This window comes from Marmota monax, unplaced genomic scaffold, assembly GCF_021218885.2.
Source record: "Marmota monax isolate L192 unplaced genomic scaffold, Marmota_monax_Labrador192_F-V1.1 WCK01_AAM20220418_F8-fsc00110, whole genome shotgun sequence".
Lineage (NCBI taxonomy): Eukaryota > Metazoa > Chordata > Mammalia > Rodentia > Sciuridae > Marmota > Marmota monax.
The window spans coordinates 3,554,710-3,580,336 of NW_026694633.1; the positions used below are offsets into that span (position 1 = coordinate 3,554,710).

At 36.1% G+C, this 25,627-nt stretch overlaps 1 protein-coding gene across 6 annotated transcripts in view; it reads right to left on the minus strand.

The window, feature by feature from the left end:
- The window catches only part of Phc3 (polyhomeotic homolog 3), an 82,245-nt gene extending 56,820 nt beyond the window's left edge, over positions 1–25,425 (minus strand). For 4 of the 6 annotated variants that reach the window (XR_009224746.1, XM_046422934.2, XM_046422932.2 and 1 more), the window contains exons 1-4: positions 25,377–25,425; positions 21,857–22,022; positions 16,755–16,910; positions 15,623–15,700 (exon numbers count right to left, since the gene is read on the minus strand). Coding sequence is in view for 4 of the 6 variants with exons in the window: in XM_046422934.2 (XP_046278890.1) it covers positions 15,623–15,700; positions 16,755–16,910; positions 21,857–22,022; positions 25,377–25,390 (414 nt within the window). In the remaining 2 variants the exon portion in view is untranslated. Of the gene's footprint in view, positions 1–15,007; positions 15,105–15,622; positions 15,701–16,754; positions 16,911–21,856; positions 22,023–25,376 lie in introns of those variants that run through there. The other 2 variants (XM_046422933.2, XM_046422936.2) reach the window with 2 other exon arrangements.
- Between the last annotated feature and the right edge of the window lie 202 nt (positions 25,426–25,627).

Below are 25,627 nucleotides of genomic sequence, written 5' to 3' on the forward strand. Positions count from 1 at the left end.
AAATAAATTTTAAAAAATTAAAAATAAAAAGTATAATGGGTACATAATAGTTGGTTATCCAATTCTTTAATCCTTTCAACTTAAATCTTCCAATTATTTCATAATTTTAATTTTAATAAAATATTTAAATCTTTAGTTCAACGTATAAATATAATACAAAATCATTCTGTAATCTGAATTTTACCTCTATCACATCACTGAAACCCAATTATTAATAGTCACTAATGATCTCTAACAAATTTGGAGATTCCTTTCAGATCACCCCCTGGTCTTCTTTACCAGCTCTTTTTCCTGATCTAACCACAAAATATTCATCCTTTGTCCTCAACACTTTTATCCTTCACTTCCTAGTAGACATGGATTATCATGTCTACTTCCACGATGATCCAATCCTGATGACTCTCAATTTGGAGCTCTAGATCCAAATACCTACAGAATACTTCTTTCTGGGTGTTTCTTATCAACTCAAACTCAAGTTGTTTAAACATCAAACTGACTGTTATTCCTTCTATACCAGCTTCTCAGAAGATGGCACTATCATCTTCTAAAATTCCCCCCAACATATATTGTCTGGGAATCATTCTGATTCTTTCTTCACCCTTACCATACACAAACAAATAGTCATATGTCTTGTTTCTACATCTTTTGTTGTTCTTCTCCCTTTTGATTTTTTTAATCACTTAGTTTGAGAGTCTAGCCCTTGATACTCCCAGCTATATTACTTTAACAGCTGCAAACTGTTCTACCTCACTGGAATTGTATCTCCTCCTCCTTGCCAAATAATCTTTATCTGATTTTATTTAGCCACCAACTTGTTCTACCTCTCCTTTCCCTGATTTTATTAATATTAATTACCCACCTAAAAATATTCTGGATAGGGCTGAGGATGTAGTATACTGGTAAAGCACTTGTCTAGTGCAAGCAGGACCTTAGGTTCAATCCCCAGTACCAAAAAGAAAAATTTTCTGGATAATGGTCAACCTCCTCTGATAACATCCCTATTATCCCCTCTCACTCCTGTAAACACATCATTCACATTATCCATACAAAGCTATTTAAAATGTCATGATCTCTTAGGCCTATGGCATTAGTAACAATGTCCTTACTGGAATGAGTGTCTTCCCCATCCATACAGTGAACAACTCTTCAAAAATCACTTACTTTAATAAGCTTTTAAAGGCATCCCTATATCCCAAAGAATTGACTACTTCCCCTACACTTTACCTCATTGCTAACATACATATATATACTTCTACCATAAAATTCTTTCTTGTTCTCTTTTTTCTTGTCTCTCCCGCACCCCCCTAGTACTGAGATCAAACCCAAGGCCTCTCACATTCAGGGCAAGTGCTCTACCACTAAGCTATATCCCTAGTCTTTTAAAAAATGTTTAAGACAGGGTCTTGCTAAGTTGCCTGGACTGCCTCCTGCCCCAGCCTCCTGAGTAGATGGAGTTATAGTTGTGTGTTACCATGCTCAACTATATCATATATGCATATATATGTATTACATATGCCCATATATGTATAACATATGTATGTGTATGTGTGTGTGTGTGTGTGTGTATACACACATACATACTTTTTTTTTTTTTTTTGAGACAGGGTCTTGCTAAGTTGCTTAGAGCCTTGCTGAGTTGCTGAGACTAGCTTTGAACCCATGATCCTTCCACCCCAGCCTCCTGAGTTGCTGGGATTACAGGCATGCACCCCACCATGCCCAGCTAGCATATATTTTTATCTCACCCATCTAAACAATCATTTCTTTAAGGTATGACTCATCTTCATATATCCAAAATCTATGAAATAGCTTTTATCCAATAAAAGTCTATTAAGTTAATGAATGCCATGTTATTTTAAGGCATACATACATAGCTTTCAGCTTTCATGTAATATTTAAGCCTAATACAAAGAGAGAGAGAGAGAGAGAGAGAGAGAGAGAGAGAGAGAGAGAATGAAAGAGAAGAAAAATTTTGGTATAGCACCTAACAGAGTAAAAAATGTAGAAATATTATAGTGATATCAGTTCAACTTCACTTTTGATGTGCTATGTAATAAATAAATAAGAAAAAAATATTCTTTTTGTGTACCACTTGCTCCAAAGATTAAACCAAATCACTCAGTGGGTAGAGCTGGACCCTGGTTTTCTGACATGTATTTTGGCATTCAGGATCCTTTTTTCTTTTTTATACCTCTTATTTCTATGAGTTGGATACTCTGCAGTAATAATGCCTCGGTCTCTCTCTCTCTCTCTCTCTCTCTCTCTCTCTCTCTCTCTCTCTCTCTCTCTCAATGCAAGAAAGGCTAGGCACAGTGGTAGGTACATACCTGTAATCCTAGCAACTTGGGAGGCTGAGGCAGGAGGATCACACATTTAAGGCCAGTCTTAGCAACCTAGTGGGACCCTCAGCAACTCAGTAAGACCCTGTCTCAAAATGGTGCACACCTGTAATCCCAGCTACTCAGTAGGCTAGAGAAGAATAAGTATCATATCTACTTTTAAATTCCATATAGCAAGTAACAATGCAGGCAGCTGTCTACTAAGAAACACTTGATCCATGAAGGCCAACAGATCACCAAGAAATTATCTCCCCAGTCAGTCTAATTAAAACAGAATTTTCTTCCTTTCCTTATGGATTTGGTCTATTTTCTACTTTGTTCTACTCACCTAAACCAGATGCCCTTACATGTTTCCATTATTTTCTCTGTCAATTTCATCTTAATTCTCTTTCTCTTAAAGCCTTGGTCAATTCTGTTACCTCAGAACTCAAGTCCTCTCCTCCACAAAGGAACTTACTCCCTGAGCCCTATTTCATAAGCTCCATGAAGTGTCTGGTCCAAAGTACTCACTATAGCCAAAGCCCTTTTGAGAGCCACCTCTGCCATTTGATCAGAATCAATCAGGTATATCGTACATACTTTATAGACTTTAAAAGGGAGTTATGTACATTTATATTCTATGCCCACAGGTCAGTGAAAAACATTGCAGGGTAACATGTAGAGTATAATCCCATTTGTATATTACAAACAAATGTCTGTTTCTATACATGTTATATATGTAAAAAACATTGACAAAGAAAATGGCATTGTATATACACAATAATGTATACTCACAAAACTACATGTGGCTAGATTCAATATAGAAATATAACAAATATACACTGATATCTGGGAGAAAAGTCACCAAAATGTTAAAGGATAATGCCTACTAGAAATAAAATTTGGAATTATTTGTATTCACTTTTTAAAAATTATTGTCCATGTAGGCATAAACATTAGAATGAGAATAGAAATGCTATTATTTTTCCTTTTTAAAAATGGTTGCCTTAGTACATTGTTCTGCTTTTATCACTTTAAAGCAGTTTATAAACTTTATTCAGTGAGAACATGTATATTCAAATACCTGTTTGTGTAGAATTCAAATATCTGTAAGTGAACAGTGTTATATAGAAATTGTAGGTAATAATATATCCACAAAGGACTTTTAAGCTACTGCTGTTTTTTAATAGAGAAATCAAACAATGGCTGCGGGGGGAGTATATGTTGCTTAGGGGCAGCACGTGCAAGGCTCTGGGTTCAATCCCCAGCAAAAAAAAAAAAAGTCTCTCCTATTTGTTATAGACAATTTTGCTACACAAGACAGCACACACCTGCAATCCCAACTACTTAGGAAGCTGAGGCAGAAAGATTCCAAGTTTAAGGTCAGCCTTTGCAACTTAGGGAAACCCTGTCTCAAAATACAAAAGAAAGAGGGCTGGGGGTATATTTTAATGGTAAAGCACCCCTGGGTTCAATTACCAGTACTGGAAAAAACAAAACAAATTACCACTTTCTGTAATAAACAGGCAAAAATAAAACAACAAAAACAGCAACATCACAATCTCCCAATATTTTTAGATTTATAAACCCAAAAAAGAAAAGTTGCAATGTCAAAACAATGAAGATACTGGAAAAATAACTTAAAATGTCCAACAAAAAAGATGATTATATAAAATAAATTCCACCATTCTATATAATAGCTTAAATACTGATCCACGTGATAACACAGAAAGATCTCGACATACTAAGTGAAAAAAGCAAAATGCAAAATACCTACCTGTATTTTTTAAAAAGTGTTAAGCACATATACACACATTTCTTTATAAAATCTATGTCCATAATACATAAGAAAAGATCTGAAGGAGTAAACAGCAAACTAAGGAGGAGAGACAGAAAAGAACATGGGGCTGAAGGGGACTTTTACGACTTTTTTACTTTTTCTAAATTGCTGAAATATTTTACAAGGACACAGTAAAGCTGCTCATGATCATATAAACATTCAGACTACAGTTTTGATTTTTAGATTGGTATCAAATAGTTGGAAAAGGCTTCAGTACTCTACCACTTGAAATTATAGTCTAAAGAATCAATCCTTGGAAACAATGAGTTTTAAAACTTAAAGTACTTCCTAAAATAGATGAGAGGATGAGGACACTGAAATGATTATAAGCAAACAGTTAATGGTTCGTTTGATAAATGATTGTTCTAATTTAGATATGTTTAAAAGAAAACTGAACATTTTTAAGGGTCTTGATCTAAAAATAGTTTCATTAACCCAGTAAGTAGAATCTTAGGAACCTTAAAAGGCAGTAATTATAAATGTATACAAAGATATGCAGCAGGCTATTCAACGTGGGTTTACTTATAATAGCAAACAAGGAAAATTAAAATCACCAGAAAGAGAAAATAATAGAACATTATTCAGCCACTAAAAATCATACTTAAAATCAATGAACATTTGCTTCTCCCTCCTAAGACTCACTAAAATAGCAACACAATAACAAAAAGGATTGAAGAAAGAGAAATTCAGACAGTACGACATTCCATTCAACAAGTGAACTGAGCTCTTCAAATGTCATGAAAGAAAAACAAAAAAAGACAAGGAGACTTTTTTTATATTATAGGACAAAAAGAACACTCAAATGCACTATGATCCTTAATTAAATCCTGGATGGGAAGAAAGTTTATAAAAAGAATAACCTTTTTGGAAGACTACAAAGGAAATCAGAATATGGACCACATGCTAGATATTAGTGTACTAATGTTCAGTTTCTTAGGTGTGATATAACAATATTGTCGCTATGCAGGAAAATCTCCTTAGACTGAAGGGTAACGCTGCCTACAACTTATTTTCAAATATATTTTTTAAAATAAACTTATTTTCAAATCGTCAGGAAAACAGTCTATATACAAATACAGAGATAGAGCAAATACGGCAAACAACAATTGGTATAATTATAAGAAGGGCATATGAAGTTCACTGCTTAGTATTTCTATTTTTCTATGGGTTTAAATGATTTCAAAACAACAAGCATATGCAGTGGCATATTCAGTGATATATGCCTGTAATCCCAGAGACTCTGGAGGCTGAGGCAGGAGTATCTAAAGTTCAAGACCACCCTCAGCAATTTAGCAAGGCTGTAAGCAACTTAGTGAGACTCTATCTCAAAATAAAAAATAAAAAGGGCTGGGGATGTGGTTCAGTGGTTAATTGTCCCTCGGTTCAACTTCTAGTACCAAACAAAACAAAACAAAAAAAACTGGGATATAAAAGAACAACATAAAACAAAAGACATAACATACACTAAAATAAAAAGAGAGAGGAGGTGCCATCTGTATCAAGATTATACTATCATTGGGCTGGAGTTGTGGCTCAGTAGTAGGGCGCTTGCCTAGCATGCTTGGGGCACTGGATCGATCCCCAGCACCACATAAAAAAATACTAAATAAAGATGTTGTGTCCGTTTACAACTAAAAAAAAAAAAAAAAAAAAAAAAGTTGTAAAAAATTATACTATCACATTTCTATAAAAGAGTGAAGGTGGCTATAATCCAAAATATGCGAAGGAAGAAATAAGAGCAAAAGTAAACCCAGAGATTATAGGTATAGGGGCAGAGTTAAGAAGTGTGGCTAAAAACAGGAGAGTTATCTGAAAGTCTACCCACAAAACAGATTCACGTATAATAAGCTCACTACACTTAACACCTAGAACAACCAGCATCTGAACCTTCCAGAAAGACAGGACTCTTCTCTAAGTCAAAGGAACTGCCAGGGAAATGCTAGGTTTCTTTCTTTCTTTCTTTTTTTAATATATTTAGTTATAGATGGACATAATACCTTCATTTTGTTCATTTGTTTTTACGTGGTACTGAGGATCGAACCCAGCGCCTCCCATGTGCCAGGCAAGCATTCTCCCACTGAGCTACAGCCCAGCCCCAAGAAATGCTAGGTTTCTAAAATGGATACTTAGACACTGTAACTTAACTTCTACAACTAAACTGTCATCTCCATACCTGTGTACCTTTAACTCCAAACAGACCAATATATAGCAGCAATCACAATCACTGTTATTCCCATATGCAAACACCAACATTCCAATTTTTCCGCTAAGGAAAAGGCCCTACAGGGGGACAAATGTACCTTCAGTGCAGTGGAGGAAACCCACCTAATTAAGTGACAATCATGCACTCTTAAACATAAGCAGAAAACTAAGAATTTGAAAAGAAGATAGCTTTCTCTTATAAGAGAAAACCCAGCAGCACAATGGGAGAAAAAGACTAAGATAGTTCCTAAGGAAAATAGATTAATAGAGAAACAGAGAAAATCGTTTTTAACATCTGAGAAGTAGGGCTGGGGTAGAATGCTTGCCTAGCATGTGCAAGGCCCTGGATCCAATCCCCACTACAACAAAAAAAATGAAACAAAGATAAAAAATAAAAAGTCTGATAAATATCATCCATACAGAAAAACAGGATCATCTGAAAAGAATGAGCAAACAAAAGATGCTCCTAGAAATTGGAAATACAATGGCTGAACTAAACTTGGGGGGGGGGGGGAGAGTTCAAGTAAATTGTTTTAAAAAAAAAAAAAGTCCAACATCCCACAACAGAAAAAGAATGAAAAGGTAAAAGAAATAAAAGATCAATCCAGAAAAAACAAAACTCACCAAGGAGCTCCAAAGAGAGAGCGAAGATGCCCACTGGCAGAGTGCATGCTTAGCATGCAAAAGGCCCTAGGTTCCATTCCTAGCACCACAGAGACAGAGAGAGGTGGAGGGAGGAAGCGAGAACAAGAACAGAGAAACAACAGGAAAACTTTCCTTTTAAATTTTTATTTTCACATACATGAACATTAAATACCTAGTTTTCACCCAGAGAGGGTCGTACAAGTGTCCTACACCATGATTTCTAGACATATCCTCATGAAACTTAAGAAAAAATAAAAAACTAAAAGAGAATAATAGGCAAATCTAAAAGATTCCAGAAATAACAAGCAGTTACCCCAGAGCAATGATAATGAGACTAATAATAGCCTTTTTTTCAGCAATATCTAAAATTTTGAAGTTGATGGGCTTTTTATTCTTTCTGTTGTTAGTTTTTATTTTGTTTTATTTTTGTTTTGTGATGCTGGAGATCAAACCCATGGCCTCACAATTGCTAGGCAAGCGCTCTACCACTAAACTACAGCCCAGGCCCCAATAACTAAAATTTTGAAAACAATCCTTGTTTTCAAATTTCCAAAGAATAATTAATTTCAATATAAAATTCATGTAACAATAGTTACAAAAAATATATAGGGACGGGAGGCTGAGTCATGAGATCACAACCTCAAAGCCAGCTTCAGCAATGGCGAGGCCCTAAGCAACTCAGTGAGACACTGTCATAAATAAAATACAAATAGGGATGGGGATGTGGCTCAGTGGTCAGGTAACCCCCCGCCAAAAAAAAACATGTATGGGGAGAGAATTTTCAGTTCCATAAGGGATTCAAAATTTATTTTCCATGTAACCTTTAAAAATAGATACTTCACCAAAACACATTCTTATCAGTTTACTTGTCTGTATCCTCAGTGTGCTCTTAAACCTTTGTTCACTTTGAATCCTTGGTACCTGACATTATGCCTAACACTAAATAGGCACTGAAAGTACTGAAACAGATTATCCTTGTTAGTATGGACCAACACAGGATCCCACACAATAATAATCCCTAAAACTGAGATCTACTTGCCCTTCCCCTGCCCCAACCTCCTTAAAGGGCCTATTTCTTTAATACTTTTTTTAGTTGTAATTGGACATTTATTTATTTATTTATTTTTATGTGGTGTTGAGGATCAAACCCAGTGCCTCGCACGTGTTAGAAGAGTGCTCTACCACTGAGTCACAACCCCAGCTTATAGGCCTCCTGTTTTTAATACAACCAGTCAGGGCTTCAACATATGAGTTCAGGGAGGCAATTTAGTTCACATCATCATTTATTAAACCTTCTCCTTGATCCAGATCCAGAGATACCTAGATGAGAACACTTTTAAAAAAATAAAAATAAATCTAATTAGACCTCTTAATTTTACAAAAAACTCGGAGTACAGGGAGGTTAAATAACTTGTCTGAAATCACACGACTGGTCAGTCACAGAATCTAACATTAGAACCCAGATGCCTCATCTCCATTCTCCCAAACTTTCTCTTATGAAATGCCACAAACAATAGTTAAATCATCAGAAACTCTTGACACTATGATTGACTTGAATTTTCAATGAGACACCCTGAGAGAGACATCATTAATTACTAGATCTCCCATTTGACTCCCAACTCATCTGTCCAATACCTACTAAACAACTACAAGTGTGTCTAATACACATCATAAACTTCACATACCCAAAACCAAACTCCTGCTTTTCTTCCCCAACACCTACTTACTACTCCATCCTTCTAGATTCCTAAGCCAAAACACTGGAATCATCCTTGACTCCTTGCCTTTCCTTACATCTTTTACTCAATCTGCTAGCTATACTTTCATAATAAAATGTTCAAGAAAAAAATATTCAGAATCTTGCTAACCACTTTTCAGCCCTCACCCATCATCACCATCAGTCCAAGAATCAATACCTCTCACTTGGATTATTAAAAGAACCACTAAAGTGCCCTCCCATGCTTCTGTCTTTGCCTCTAACAGCCTGCTCTCAAAATTAGAGTGAAGCTAAAAACCAGTGTGAGATCATGTTACTTCTGTGAGATTGTCACTTCCCCCTATAAACTGCTCTTCAATAGCTTCTCAATTCATTTCAAGTAAAATCCAAAGGCTAATAATCTCATGACTAGAATTAGAATTATCTTTTATGATTATTTTTTTATTTTTTGGAACCAGGATTTAACCCAGGGGTACTTTCCCAACTAAGCCAAATCTCCAGACCTTTTTATTTTTTATTTTTGAGACTGGGTCTTGTTAAAATGCTTTAAGTCCTTGCTAAGCTGCTGAGGCAAGCCTCAAACTTGCCATCCTCCTGCCTCAGCCTCCCGAGTTGCTAGGATTACAGATGTATGCCACCACACCTGGCTAGAACTACTTTTCTGATGTCATCTCTAAACCACATGTCACTTTCATTTCACTCCAGTCACAATGCCCTCCCTTCTGTTTTTTGAGCATGTCTGCCTCCCTTATCCTCTTTCAAATGCTACTTTTATTAACAAGGCTTTCCTTAACCACTGTAAATCAGCAAATCCCTCCACCCCATTCCTCTTCCTTGCTTTATTTCCCTCTACAGTACTTGTACTTACCACTATCTGACTTATTGTACCCTTGTTGACTATGTATCCCTAGCTCCACTACAGGAATGTTTTTTTGTTCTTTTACTATATCTCCAATACCTAGACCAGTATTTAGCACATATTCAATGCTCAATAAGTATTTGGTGAATGAGTGAATGCATGAATTAATAAAGTTACAAAACTAACTGAGCTTAAAATAAAAGTTCATCTTGTCTAGTAATATAACTAAAAAGCTATTAAAACCAAGTTTTTCCCCCATTTGGGGAGAATAGTACAGTGAACTGAAGTCAAAATATCTGGGATTAATGTAGATTCCAGGGGCAAAAAGCAACAAGGCAAACCTTATTGAGGTTCAAGTACCCCTTGAGTCATTTACAGGACTTTTGACTTTTCCAGTCACATAATCTTTTCCAGCTAAAAATGCCAAAATACTTAGAAGAGAAAGTCTAGACAGAATATTTTCTATCTATAGATGAATAATATAGATAGGTACTTCACTTACATTAAAACAAAATTAATCACAAGACTTATTTTTTTGCATTTATATATATATATAAATGCAAGTAATAAAATAGGAGAGCGTCACACAAATTTTGTCAAGGCAAGTGTGGAAAAGGGATGTTTACTTTCACTCTATACTTTTTTCTCTATACTTCCCCACCCACCCCCAGTACTGGGATGGAACCCAGGGGCACTTTACCACTGAGCTACATCCCCAATCCTTTTCTAATTGAGATAGAGTCTTACTGAATTGCTGAGTCTGGCCTTGAACTTACAATCATCCTGCCTCAGTCGCCCCAGTAACTGAAATTACAGAGATGACAGACATAGGCTACCATGCTGGGCTTGCTCTATCACTTTTATTGTCTATCTCTTAACCAAAAACTTTAATTTTATTTAGGCAACATAAATATTAACAAAGCTTTTCAGCCTCTTTTCTCAGAGATAACCACTAATACCTGTTTTGTATTATTAAAGGTTTTCTGTCTGCATAATCAGATATTTGTATAGTTAGAACTTTTAAAAAGTCAAATGACAAGAAGTCTACTTTCAGAAAGATGGAGATGTACTTTTCCTTATTCCTCCCACTAAGTACAACTAAAAACCCTTGTGACATATAAAATAAACATAAAGATACCAAAAGATGAAGAAAAGCAGATTGGCCGGAGACTGAAGACTCCATGTACATCATGGTGGTGAGTTCCCTGGGTCTTTTTTTTTTTTTTGTCTCATATAACCCAAACTTGGAACTAAAGAATTCAGTAACCCAGACACCAATGGGCACAAACAAAACAGCCTAACAAAAGCCTGCTCTTTTTAGCCAAAGGATCAGGAAAGAGAAAGCCCAGCAACACAAAAAACTTAAGACAATAATTACTTTACTATGGGCAAACACTAAAGAAAAAACTGTGGCTCCACCCACAACAACAAAAAACTATACTTTCACCTGCAAAGGCATCCCATCCCCTCAATCAACCCTCTATAATTAATTAGTGTCAGAAAAGGCCAAGTAGAGAGCCAGGACTTTCATCCCAACCAAGTAGTAATAAACTACCACCACCATCACAATGTACTGTGCAGAATAGGGGTGGAAAGACTACATAGGAAGCAGTAACAAGGCACTCCTGTTCCTCCCAGTCAGGGAAGCTTCCATAGAGGCCCAGTGAAGAGCCAGAATTTCCACCACAGTTCAGCAATTATGGGAAGCATCCCCTCTGGTGTCAACAGATTAAAAATAGTCACAACAAAGAAATAAAAGATATACAGAAGAAACAAATGGAAATTTTAGAACTGAAAAATAGAATAATCAAAATGAAAGAGATCATACTATGCATTCTTGCTCTTTATACTCAATACATAATAAAAATCAAAGTCTATCTGTATGCACATGTATAGCATTTTTTAGTAGCTACAGTACTCCATTGTATGAATTAACACTAACTGTCCTACAATTAATGGACACTTCGATTGTATACAATGCTTTACTACTGTAAACCATGCATATACACATAATTATGTAGGGGAGGGGTTGGTTTTGTTTTTTGTGTTTTTTGCAGCACTGGGGTCAAACCCATAGCCTTGCATATACTAGGCAAATGGTCTAGCACTGAGCTACATCCACAGTCCTGTCATTTTTAATGATATCAGTAAAAAGTAACAGTCATATGAGGGGCTGGGGTTGTAGCATGTGTGAAGCTTTGGATTTGATCCTTAGCATCCCATAAAAATAAATAATAAAATAAAGGTACTGTGCAGGGTTTCTGTTCTCGCGACTAAAAGGCTCAGGGGCCACTCCAGAGAAACTGGACTAATTGGGCTGCGCAAAATAACCACACAAGAGACACAAATACCTTTTTCTTTGGGGTCGCTGTGATGGCTCCTCTGACCTTAAAGGTCCGCAGGAAGAGAGAGAGAGAGAGCACACACATGCTGACCCTTTTTATTGGGGAGAAGCTATTCAAATGAGGCAAGGGGTCAGGTTTCAGGGGGCTGAGTCTATCTTCATGATGTCCACTGTCACCAGGTTGACTGACATATGGGTAGGCCACACCCAAAGGCACAGTAAGAGAAGGGGACACACACAAGGCACTTCCATGGAAGATTCTATCCTAAACAGGGCAAGGGGTTATATTACAAAGGAACAGGTGAGCATAGCTCCACCCATGGGGCTGTAGCAAGACACACCCATGCACGAGACACCATCCCTCAAACCCAAGAAGGGTGGGGAAAGCTCTGCAACATTTCTGTGACTGAGTGCCTCAGCATTCAGCCAGGGAGTGTGACTCAGTCACGTAAAAGGTTGGGCTCCCATAGTACTGTGTCCATCTATAACTAAAATAATTTTTTTTAAAAAAAAGAGTTCCATATGAAAGGGCATGCACATTTTAAATTTTTATACATACTGCCAAATAACTCTCCAGAAAAGTTGTACCAATTTACATTCCCATTAATAGTATATGTGTGTGCCAAATACTTTACATCCTTGCCAGCAATGAGTATTATTTAAATGCTTTGCCTTGCTTTTGAATTTGACAGGTAAAAATGGGACATCATGGTTGTTTTTACATATATTTATTATTAATACAATAAATATATTTTTATATGTTTAAAGTCAAAAGTAGTCCTTCCCCCACCCCTGGTGTTGGGGACTGAAACCAGGGCTTCAGGCATGTTAGGCAAGTGATCTACCACTGAGATGTACTCCCAACCCAGTCTTTCTTTTAAAAATTCCCAGTTATGGGCCAAGGTTGTAGCTCAGTGGTAGAGTGCTTGCTGAGCACGGGTGAGGCACTGGGTTTGATCATTGCACCACATAACAATAAACAAAATAAAGGTATTGTGACCATCTACAACTAAAAAAAATTTTTTTTAAATTCCCAATTAGAGTCTTTTGTAAATGTTCATTGTTTATATTACTAATATAAAAGCATTTGGGGGCAGGGAATGTGGTTCAGTGGTAGTATGCTTGCCTTGCATGCATGGGGCACTGGGTTTGATCCTCGGCACCACATAAATAAATAAAATAAAGGTATTGTGTCTTACAACTAAAAATAAAATTTAAATAAAGGTATTATGTCCATCTACAACTAAAAAATATTTTTAAAAAAGAACATTTTGGATTTTAGAAATAAAAGCCATTTGACATACATGGTGCAAATATATTCTCTTCTACTGTGTTACTTTTAACCTTGTTTCTGTTGTTTTTTTGGCAGCAGCAAAGTTTTTAATTGGTTCAGATTTCATTTTGGCAAGCCAAATTTAACTAAACCTTACCCTCTTTCAATTGAAGTGCTGAAGATACCAACATAAAGGTTCAGTCCCAATTAATTTTAGAGTCAAACAACCATAAAATCACCACCATCACTACTAGTATTAGTCTAGAATTAGCTATCCTGATCCCATAAGGAGAAAGAAGATAAAGCTGGCACCTGCTAGTTACCTATACATTCAATTATCAAGTTTATTTCCCAAACTACACAGTTTCCCCAGGTTATATGTCTAGGTATCTGGTTTGATTTTTATATAATATTCATTTCCTCACTGAGATCCCATTCTGACTCTATATCCCAACCAATCTAGCTAATTATTCAACAGCCTACCCTGTAATCCTTTTTGGAAGCTAAACCATTCCCACAGCTTCACTTTACCTGAAAACTTACCTCAAAATAACCAAAACTATGAATATTAGACTGCCACCTAATGGCTCATTATTATCATTACCTAGATACTTCTATTACCACATTCTGCCTCTCTTCTGGATAGTAACCTCAATTTACTAAGTTACTTTGGCCATTATAATATATACTGCTAGTCAATTCATTTGAGGACTAGCTACCTGGGATTTATAAATAAAACAAATGTGATATATGATATATTGTTCTTTATTTCACACTAGACATCTATTCTCCCTTCATGCTTCTTTTCCCCAACCAGTCATTCACAAGTGCCTACTACATGGTACAATACTGCCTGGTTATAACAAGCAGCATTAACCATGTCATAAAAAATAAGCACAATCAGGGCTGGGATTATGGTTTAGTGGTAGAGTGCTCGCCCCACATGTATGAAGCACTAGGATCGATCCTAAGTACCACATAAAAATAAATAAATAAAATACAAGGACTGTGTCCATCTACAACTAAAAAATTATTTTTAAAAAATAGGCACAATCGGGCTAGGGTGTGGCTCAGAGGTAGAGTGCTCACCTACCACACAAGAGGCACTGGGTTCGATCCTCAGCACCACACAAAAATAAAATAAAGATATTGCATCCACCTATAACTAAAAAATATTAAAAAAATAAGCACAATCATTGGAATCTGAATTTCTGTGAATGTCACATACAGAAAATCATAATAAAACAGTTTAAAAGGATATCTGTTAATTATAAGACAGCAAAACTCTATACATATGAACATACACATATATATCTTAATGTTATTCCATATTTCACAGAATAATTTGTCTATAATTCTTCAACTAACACACAAAGTATTTACTATGCCTTTCCTTAATACATCTGTATTAAATCAAGACATCTGATATTAATAATCATTAACTACAGTATTCAGGCTGAGAGTTAAGATAAAATATTCATAACAAATTTTGTCATAATCCAGGATATTTATGTGCTAAAAATAGAATTTTTTAATTAAAAATGCAGATCAATAGTTAGAAAAACACCTACATGCTGAACACAGAATGTACTTAGCAAAGACCATATCCTTAATTGAAGAATATAGCACAAGCTCCTCTTAAGTTTCTTAAAACCTATAATCTATATTTTATTAAAGTCAATTTTACAGAATATGAAAATACTACTATACTGGACCAGGAAAAATGTATAGAAAGGACATTTTTAGAATAACACAATGGTTTTCAACCAAAGGCAGTTTTGTCCCCCATAAAACATTTTTGGTTGTCACCTGGGGGGAAGGAGAAAGCCATAGTCTGCTGTTGGTATCCACTTCGAGGGATGATGCCTCATAATGCACATGACAGTCAGCCACACACTAAAAAAAACTATGGTCCATAATGACATTAGTTTCAAGGCTGACAAACCTGAGAAAACTGATGTAATTCCAACATAAACTATACTATATCAGTTAGATTTCTGTAATCTAATAATTTTCCTATGGTTTCATAAAAGAACAATCTTGTTCTTAGGAAATACATATCCCAAATATTTTTTTAAAATATTTTTTAGTTGTTGATGTACCTTTATTTTTTATTTATTTATATGTGGTGCTGAGGATCAAACCCAGGGCCTCAGATGTGCTGGGTGAGTGCTCTACTGCTGAGATACAACCCCAACCCCAACCCCACAAAATGGTTATTAAAACTTAAGATTTTCAGAAGTTTAACGATAATTCTGAATTCTCCAATTTCATCACTCGTATTCCTAAACACTTATTATTACTTAAGGTATGTAACAAATCTACACTAATAGCTTCATGAATTACAACAGTATAGTTTTGGAAAACAGTAATTAAATTTTTTTTTTAAATTTTGAATCCAAGAAAAAAACGTAGGGTACTTACAGATGTCTGGGACATACTTGACTGTTGTGTGACACTTCCTGTGGGGGACGTAGATGGTCTTCCACTGGATAAACTTGCCTAAAACAATAAGACCATTATAATATGCCTGCAAAAACCTGAAGTTAAAACCTTTCTGCTACCAGCATAACACAAAAACAAAATAAGAACAAAAGCTCAATTTAATCTTTGGCCAAACAGATTTTTTTTTTTAAAGAAAAGAAAAATATGAATGGTGAAAACAGGCCCAAAAGCTAATCTGATTAGCTGTACTCATTGTCAGTTTCACTCTTCAGGTTTCTTGACATTTCTGAAGCTGAATCACCACTCTACCATTACAAAAAAGACATTTGAGCTACATCAAGAGCCAGTGGGTTTCAGTTTCCTAAGTCATATTATGAACATGATGTTACTTAAAATTACACTACTGAAAAGAAGTAACATCTGGTATCTATCAATAACAGAAGTAAACTTTTTTCAGGTTCACTCAACTGAGATCCTTCTCTGATGAGGAGATTTAAGATTAAATCTCACACAGTTTTATTTAAGTTGTACAATATTAACAAAAAAATTTAAACATAGGTATTGAATCATAAAATTATGTTATTAGTTGAAATAATATGATTAGATTTTAGGAAAGTGTATATATGCATTTTTATATAGAAGATTTTTGGATATATATTAAATTGTTACAACAGTCACCTCTGAAAGTGGGACACAATGGCACATACGGAAAAGAAACATTTCTATTTTATTTGCCTCTTAAAATTTTATACTGATTGATATTTTTAATATAAATTATTTACATAATAAAACTTTACTTTTTCAAAAAATAGAAATATAATTCATGAAGCCCTAAGTAGCCACTGTTGTACCTAGAACTTTGTGAATACAAAACCATACCACCATCCACTCTGGATAAAAAACAGAGACAAAAGCTAGCAACAATTATAAAACATATTCATTTTTCCTCCAATTAACTTCTATTTGGTAGTCTATTAACATCTCCTTTAGCACAAATAATCACAAGGCTTATGAGAACTCTGAAATAATACCCAGGGTATTTATTTTCAGTAAGTATCTGAAGAAAATGTAAAGTTTGGCCTTAAAAATTGTTAATTTATTTCAGTCTCACCTGAACAGCAGCAAGGCTCTGGAGCTGGGAACTGCTTAAATGCTGCTGCTGAAGAGCTGCAGTGTGCAGCATCAAGTGCTGCTGTTGAGCTGCATACATTTGCTGAAGATACTGAGCAGCTGAGCTGGGGGGGCGATGCAATGCCTGTTGAATTACCTGTGATAAGTCAATTGAACCAATGTCAAATTATAATCTCAACCTTTATCTTTTTTTTTTTCCATTGCTGGGGATCAAACCCAGGACCTTGCACATACACTATCACTCACCCACATCTCCAGTTCAACCTTTATCTTTTTTTTTAATTATTATTATTTTGTAGTTGTAGATGGACAGAATACCTTTATTTTATTTGTTTATTCTTATGTGGTGCTGAGAATCAAACCCAGTACCCCATGTATACTAGGCAAGCACTCTGCCACTGAACCACAGCCCCAGCCCAACCTTTATCTTAACTATAAAATGAAGTATAAAAATGGCAGTTTAAAATTTTACTACTTTAAGATTCAATGTCCTCAAGTTTATTAACATATTTCTCTCCCAGTTACATATTGCTAGGATTCACTAATTATACAAATTAAATTACCCAGTAGCGATAAATCCATAAAAGAACCATACAAGGACTGAGGTTGTAGCTCAGTGGTTGAGTGTTTGTCTAGCATGTGTGAGGCACTGGATTCAAATTCTCAGCACCACATGTAAACAAACAAAATAAAGGTCCATCAACAACTTAAAAATATTTTTTTAAAAAGGACCATATAAGTATTTGAAGAAATCTTTAATATCACTAGTATCAAAAATTTACAAATTAGGGCAGGGGTTATGGCTCAGCGGTAGAGTGCTCGTCTCACATGTGCAAGGCCCTGAGTTCGATCCTCAGCACCACATATGAATAAATAAAATAAAGTTATAAAATAAAAAAGAGGAATAAAGGCTAACAAATTCTTTAAAAAAAAATTTACAAATTAAAACGATACTATTTTCCGACTGTCAGATGGATAAAGATTTAAAACACTTTTACTTGAGAAAATAAATCTTCCCACACTGTCAGTGAGAATTTAAGTTGGTATAATTTTTTGGATAAAAGTTGGAAGAATTCAGGGCTTAGGTATGAAGAGGAATATTTTGTTATGGAGCCATTGCAAACAGTAGTATGGCTCTACACTGTTTAGTAGAGTAGCTACTAGCCATCTGTGTCTACTGAACATGAAAATATGACTAATGCAACTAAGGAATTGGGTTTTTAACTTTAACTGAACTTTGATTTTAATGTAAATAGGTACACAGATAGCTAATGGCTACCATATTTCACAGTGCAGATACAGACTTGTATTTATTAATAAGAACATTCTCAAATATATTAGCAGGTGAAGAAAGTTAGAGTAAGATGTCATTTTTATACCAAATTAACTGAGTAATCATTTTTATATCAAAATAACTCAGTAATCTGAGTATTCTTTGAGGATTAAATGAAGCATCTAGAACCCTGTGGAATATATTATAGGTACTCAATATACACTAGTAGCTAGTATATATTTAACAACTGCTATGTGCCAAGCATCTGATAAATGCTTCATGTGGATTATCTTGTTTAATTCTTTATAGATGTAGTGAGAAAGTAGACATAATTATTATCTCCATTTTACAGATGGGAAAACCAGTGTTTTAAGTAGGCTAAATAATTTCCCAAAATTCATACAGCTAGTAGCTTCTCTGACTTCAAAGTCTACACCCTTTATACCCTGTGAGTTCTTGTGTTTTTCTATTATACCTGCTTGCTTCCTCTATCTCATAATTGTATTTTTCTTATAATTGCATTTGATTTTTTTTTTTATCCTGAGGCTCAAGGAGATTGTAGATGAGTAGAATACTCAATAGATGAGTAGGAATACTCTAATAAAAGATTTCTCTAAGTCTATATTTTGGGTTCAAATACAAAATTTGAACCTAAAGTCATTCTGCACGTTAGGAGTCTAGAAAAACATAAAGGAGTACTGTAGATGGATAGCTAGTTAGAGGTAATTTTTATCTTCTGGTTTGAACTTTTCTTTAAGTGTCTGAAAATCCTACAAAAATTGTCAAAACTATTTCTTTTTCTGAAAATTACTCAATAATTATTTTTTAATGTTTTTAAATGTCAGAGTTCTTAATTTTCCACATAGAATACAATTATTCGTATTGGGGCTGAGGTTTTGGCTCAGTGGTAGAGCGTACACCTAGCACATGCGAGGACCTGGGTTCAATTTCAATCCTCAGCACCACACAAAGATAAATAAATAAAATAATGGTATTATATCCAACTACAACTAAAAAAAAAAAAATTTTTTAAATATTAGTATTAAAAAGACTCCTAAAAAGTGTTTGTGAATATTAATAATATAAAATCTAATCATGAAATTTCACAAATAGATAAATGTGGTAAAGTCGAGTATTCTATTAAGACCAGAGAAAAATCCTGCATCTCTTCAAAAGATAAGTCCAATCCTCTGCAGCCACATCCCAAGGTCATATCATGCCCAAGTAACCAAAACAGCACAGAACCCCAATCTTAGTATCAAACCAGAGTTTCCAAAGTGCTAAGGAAGTAATAGAGCCATAATCCTATAGCTTCACAATCTAAATTTTGGACACCTATAACCATAAAATCATGAACCCAAATTTCAAGAAAGAACATTTCCATGAATTATTGTTTACTTCAGGCATGCATATGTCATCTCTCCAATGGCAAATTGCATACTTGCTAAAAACTCCTGTCACAAAAATCAATGTAAGCTTTTGATTCCTGGTTATAGAGGACTATAGACCAGCATTAAGTAATTCAGAATTACATTAATTTATCTTTTCTTGTCAGACAAATCTATATATCTTCTTTAATTCTATAATAAAATTCTAAAAATCAAACTGAAAAAACAAATAAACACTCTATTTGACATAATTTTATCAGAGTGCAGTAATTTTCTGTAGTTGGTAATCTTTTATTACTATTCAACACTATACTCCTGGCATTGCATAAATACAAGTTACAGGTACAGAACATTGTTCTTATTTTATTTCTCTACAGGAATTAACAAGTTAAAGAGAATTCACAGGACTAAGGAAAAAAAAACTGGTAGAATAAAGAACTACTTAGATAGCTCAATAAATATTGATTTGATTGCTCTTTAGGACAGCAATTCCATAATCTTTGTAACAACTAGAGTTAGAGATATTTGTGAGGTATATCTACATCTACACATCTCCAATAATACTTTATTTTTATTAATACATCCATCTTAAGGGAAAACTAGAAAATGAAATGTCATATTAAAATATCCCATTATGGGGCTGGGGTTGTGGCTCAGAGGTAGAGCAGTCACCTTGCACATGTGAGACCCTGGGTTCGATCCTCAGTACCACATAAAAATATATAAATAAAATAAAGGTATGTGTCCAACTACAATTAAAAATAAATATTAAAAAAAAATATATATATATATATCCCATTATCACCAGCTGGACATGATGGCATATGCCTGTAATTCCAGCAGCTCAGGAGTCTGAGGCAGGAGGATCACAAGTTCAAAGCCAGACTCAGCAAAAAGTGAAGCACTAAGGAATTCAGTGAGACCATGTCTCTAAATAAAATACAAAATAGGGCTGGGGATGTGGCTCAGGGGTCAAGTACCCCTGAATTCAATCCTCAGTACCCCACCCTCACAAAAAAAAAAAAAAAATCCCATTATCTCAAAGATCTAGATACTCTCCCCCATATCCCTTGCCTCAGAGAAAAGTGAAGAACATTAAATGCATACTCTCCATTCCAGTTTGAATTCTGCTGAGCTGGCTGAGTCCCCAACAGTTCTGATTCCACTCTACAGTGACTTCAGAAAACTAAATCCTAAACCACAGAACAGTTTAATAATTATTACACTAGAGAAAAATGGAGCAGAGAGAAGACTATACCACAAACAGTTAAGAATACAATTAGAGAGGCTGGGGATATAGCTCAGTGATACAGTATTTGCCTAGCATTCCCAAGGCCCCTCCTTGACTGAAAAAAAAAAATGCAATTAGGAGGTAGAGGAAGCAAGAAGGTATAACAGAAAATCACAAGAACTCACAGGGTATAAAGGGTGCAGACTTTGAAATCAGAAAACCTACTAGCTGTATGAATTTCGGGAAATTATTTAGCCTACTTAAAATACTGGTTTTCCCATATGTCTACTTTATAGAGGTGTAGTGAGAATTAAACATGATAATCCACATGAAGTATTTATCAGATGCTTGGCACATAGCAACTGTTCAATAGATACTAGTACTAGTATTTATTAATTACCTATAATATATTCCACAGAGTTCTAGAGGCTTCATTTAATCCTCAAAGAAACTAATAAAAAAGGTAGTCTTGTCCTCATTTTAGTCTCCTGAGGCTCAAGGAGATTGTGCCTCCCACCCAAAGCCACATAGATACTGATGATAACAAAAATGGGATTCAAACAGCATATCAGAATGCAATGCCCATGTAGTATACAATACCACATTATCTCCATTATTATTAAAAGTTAATAAGTGACCTAGCCCAAGACTCTTCTTAAATATTTCCTTTCCCATTTGCCCCAGGAACTATAGAAGGCATCTTCCTACTAGGGTTCTTAGGCCACATGGGTTTAAAACAAACCTCTTAACGCAACTACAGACTTGAAAAGAATTCCCCAAGTCTATATTTTGGATTCAAATACAAAATTTGAACCTAGAGTCATTCTGCATGTTAGGGGTCTATGTTGAGTACCTTTTCTTTAGAGCAACATCAAGAGACTTCCAATTATAATTTTCCTGACACATAAATGTTAAAAAACTATTTAACAGTATAATTATTAAATAACTGCTGGTTGTTTCAAACATTAACAATTTTTCTTTTTTTTTTTAAGCAGTGCCAGGGATGGAACCCAGGGCCCTGTACCTGCTAGGCAAGTGCTCTACCACTGAGTTACATCCCCAGCCCAGATCTTAACAATTATAACTGTATATTTGAGGATCTGAATCTGGTTTAAACAAAAAATCTGGTTTAAACAAAAAGCAATATGATACTCCAAGTCTAATTTTACTCATCATTATAGCTGAAATACCTGTACAGCATGTCGGTCTGAACCGCTGTAGACAGAAATCTGTGGTTGTTGCATTCGAGAAGAGGAAGTGGTGATGGTGGTGGTTGTTGTGCTACTGGTTGTTGTCGACACAGAAGATGCTCCAGGGTTTGGTTCATTATCCATTGTTGTACTGTGGTCTTTAAATCTGGCAGATAACACAAAGGATTTATATTGACAAAAAGAATAATCTTATGAGCTTTAAAGAATATTCATTCCAGCTGGGCACAGTGGCCAGTGGTTTGGGAGGCTGAGGCAGGAGGATCACAACTTCAAAGCCAGTCTCAGCAACTTAGCAAGGCCCTAAGCAACTTCAAAAGCTGAGGGTATGGCTCAGTACTTAAATACTCCTAGTACCAAAAAAAAAAAAAAAAAAAAATTCATTTCAATAAATAATTTGCAAGCTGGGCTTAGGAGGCTGAGGCAGGAGGATTGTAAGTTCAAAGGCAGCCTTAGAAACTTAGCAAGAACCCATCTCTCAATGAAACATTAAAAAAAAAAAAAGGACTGGGGATGTGGCTCAGTGGTTAAGCACCCCTGGTACCAGGAGAAAAAAAAGAAAAAAGAAAAAGAAAATAATCAGCAAGAGTCTAAGCCTCTATAAAGAAACAAAATACAGCTAGCACAAAAAAAACACTTAGAAGGGAAAAATACATATACATAGGATATTTAATAGTTAATATCTATCTATGTTGAATTTAAGTGAGCCAAGATATGTAACTGACAAAACCTGGTCTAAAGTTTATCTTTGCAATATTGAAAGGAGGGATTTAAAATCAAAATAGGTGGTAAGAGAATACCGCACTAACTAGAAAAATAAAAATTTAAGCAATATTGGAGTACTTTAAAACAATTCTTTGCATTCATTTGATGATTACAACAAATTACAGTCACTCGTATTTATACATTTTAAAAGAATATGACTTCTGTTGAGTAGCTTAGTTTTGGTTGCTATATACACTTTACTTAAAAAACAAGTTATCTTAAAAGAGTTAACAAAAAAAGTTTAATTCATACCAGGTTTTCTCTAATTGCTCTACAACACTGTCCTTCTTTTATTTTATTTAATTTTTGTTTAAGTTGTAGGACACAATATATTTATTTAATTTATTTATTTATATGTGGTGCTGAGAATCCAACCCAGTGCCTCACATGGGCTAGGCAAGTGCTCCTCCACTGAGCTGCAGTCCAGCCCTGTCCTTACTATTTCTAATAATCGATTTTGACTTAAGAACAGATTACTCTACGGAAATAAGGGTAGCAGTTAACAGCAACTTCCCACATCCTTATAGAAATCTTTTTCAAGATGAATTGCTCTAAATTTTAAAAGCAGCATAACTATGTAATTTTCCTCAAATACAGTTTCCTTGTGTATAGACAGTAAAGTACATTTTTGTACCAAATTTTCTATTTCTTCCAAAATTAAAATTCCACTTATATTGTGATACAAAATTTCTCCCAACACAGAATCCATATGTGATTAAATTCAACACTAAAAAATCAATTCTAAGGGCTTCAATATTGTTAGAAGCTAGAACTACTGTAATTTTTATAGGGTCATAATGCACATAATAATGAAAAATACACTTGATATTATACTGTTTTTATCTTCCTTCTTTTATCTGCCTTTTCTTATCAGTCATTTCTTCCGGAGAAACACAACCTGTGTGACAAGAATGTAACAAAAACTCTTCTACTTCACAAAAAGCAAAAGGAATTTGGCACTAATTGGGTACTCATATACTATCCTGATAGGACTTCCTTTATGTACAAATTTCCTTTTTTCTATATCACTATGTAAACAGTATTTGGCTCTGAGGAACCAATCTCCTTTTAAGAGAAAAAGTGAGGGGCTGGGATTGTGGCTCAGAGGTGAAGCAGTCGCCTAGAATGAATGAGGCACTGGGTTCGATCCTCAGCACCACATAAAGTAAAATAAAGACACTGTGTTCACCTATACCTAGAAAATAAATATTTAAAAAAAGATTTTAAAAAAAGAGAAAAAGTGAAAGAATAAAGGAAGTAGTTGATTCCTCAGTTACTCTTTTTTATTAGAAAATGATGATTGGAGACACTGAGGCAGGAGGATAATAAGTTCAAGGCCAGCCTCAGCAACTCAGCCAAATCCTGTCCCAAAACAAAAAATGAAAAGGGAGGGACAGGGTTGTGGCTCAGCGGCAGAGGGCTCGCCTAGTACTCTGCCTAGCATGTGCGAGGCCCTGGGTTCGATCCTCAGCGCCACATAAAAATAAATAAATAAAATAAAGGTATTGTGTCCAACTACAACTAAAATTTTAAAAATGAAAAGGGATAGGTATGTAACTCGATGGTAAAGCACCTCTGGGTTCAATCCGCAGTACCAAAAAGAAAACGGAAAAAGGAAGTGAATCATGTTTTTACACTTCTTTGCTATTTTTCAAATTGCCTTCCAATTATCAAATCACAGTATCATATGGTTCAATATTATACAGAATCAGTAGTAGACAAGGAAAACTTTTTACCAAATTACTGCCTATCATAACACGTGTGTGCCATGCACCAAGTGATATGCAAAATGCCAGCTTAAAGTCTGGTACTTTTAAAGTTGTTCTGCTCAACCATATCCTCAAACCCAGGCACAGTTCTAACTACTAACCGAAAATGGTCACAGAGAATACAAATTCTAGGCATCGGTGAGGGCAACAGGCCAAACCATGGTATTGCATTTCGAGGCCTGGCACAAAAGAACAGTTTTGGTAACTCCACCGTCTGTGCATATAAATACCTGCAAAATACAGACTGCAGTTCTGGTATACAAGAGGCCTACCCGAGAAATATTTAAGTTTTAGAGTCGCTAACTAAGCATACCATCACACTGCCACACAAGAATGTGGCCCTCTAGGGAGACAGCAACCCTGCAGCCAGAGACCCGAGGGAAAGGTCTTTCCTTCCGGGGTGTTTTCAGCCTCAACAGAGCGCAGCAACCTCCGCCGCCCTCAGGCCCGCGCCAAGACACTTAGCCCTCGCCCTACCCCACCGCGGGAGGGCAGTGGGCAGCTGGGTCTCTCGTTCTCTGGCTGAGAGCGGGGAGGCGCCGGAGCGGAAGGATGGTAGCACGAAGGAGGCCTGGCAGTGCCCGCCCTGCCCTACCCAGCCTCCGCGGGCCCCTGGCGTACGCAGCCCGCAGGGCCCACTTGAAGGGGTGACAGCGCCTGAGGGGCCCACAGGAATCTGTTTCCTGGAGAACCCTAGCGGACAGGGCCTCAGGGGTGACCGTGCGCTCAGGGCTCGGCCGACCCGGTCCAGACGGCAGAAGGGGCGCTCCCGCCTGCAGGGCAACTGGACCCTTCAGTTCGCCTCCGCCCCCCGACTAGGGCCAAGCAGGCACCAGCAGAAAAATGTAGTTCTCAGGTTTCCCTTCCATGCACTGCTAGCGAAAGAGCCCTGAGCTCTTTTACTGAGGAACGTGTCGCTGCCCCCACTCGCCCCCGGTTACGACATCAGTCACCAGCAAGTCACTCACTCCGCTTCCGCCATCTTCTCTCCTCCATCACTAGCACGGGCTGCGCATGCGCCCCCCAGCGGCGGACAGAGAGGCGGGGTCGGCCCCTATGGTCATGTGGGGTCCTCAGCTGCCAATACCCCGCCCACGTCAGCGCCTGCTGTCTCTGAATTGACCAGGTTTCTCCACCTTATTTTCCACTATCTCATTTGCAAGCTTTTACTTTCTCTTGCCCGGGATCTTCCTCTTAGAAAGGTGTAAGTTCTGCGTAG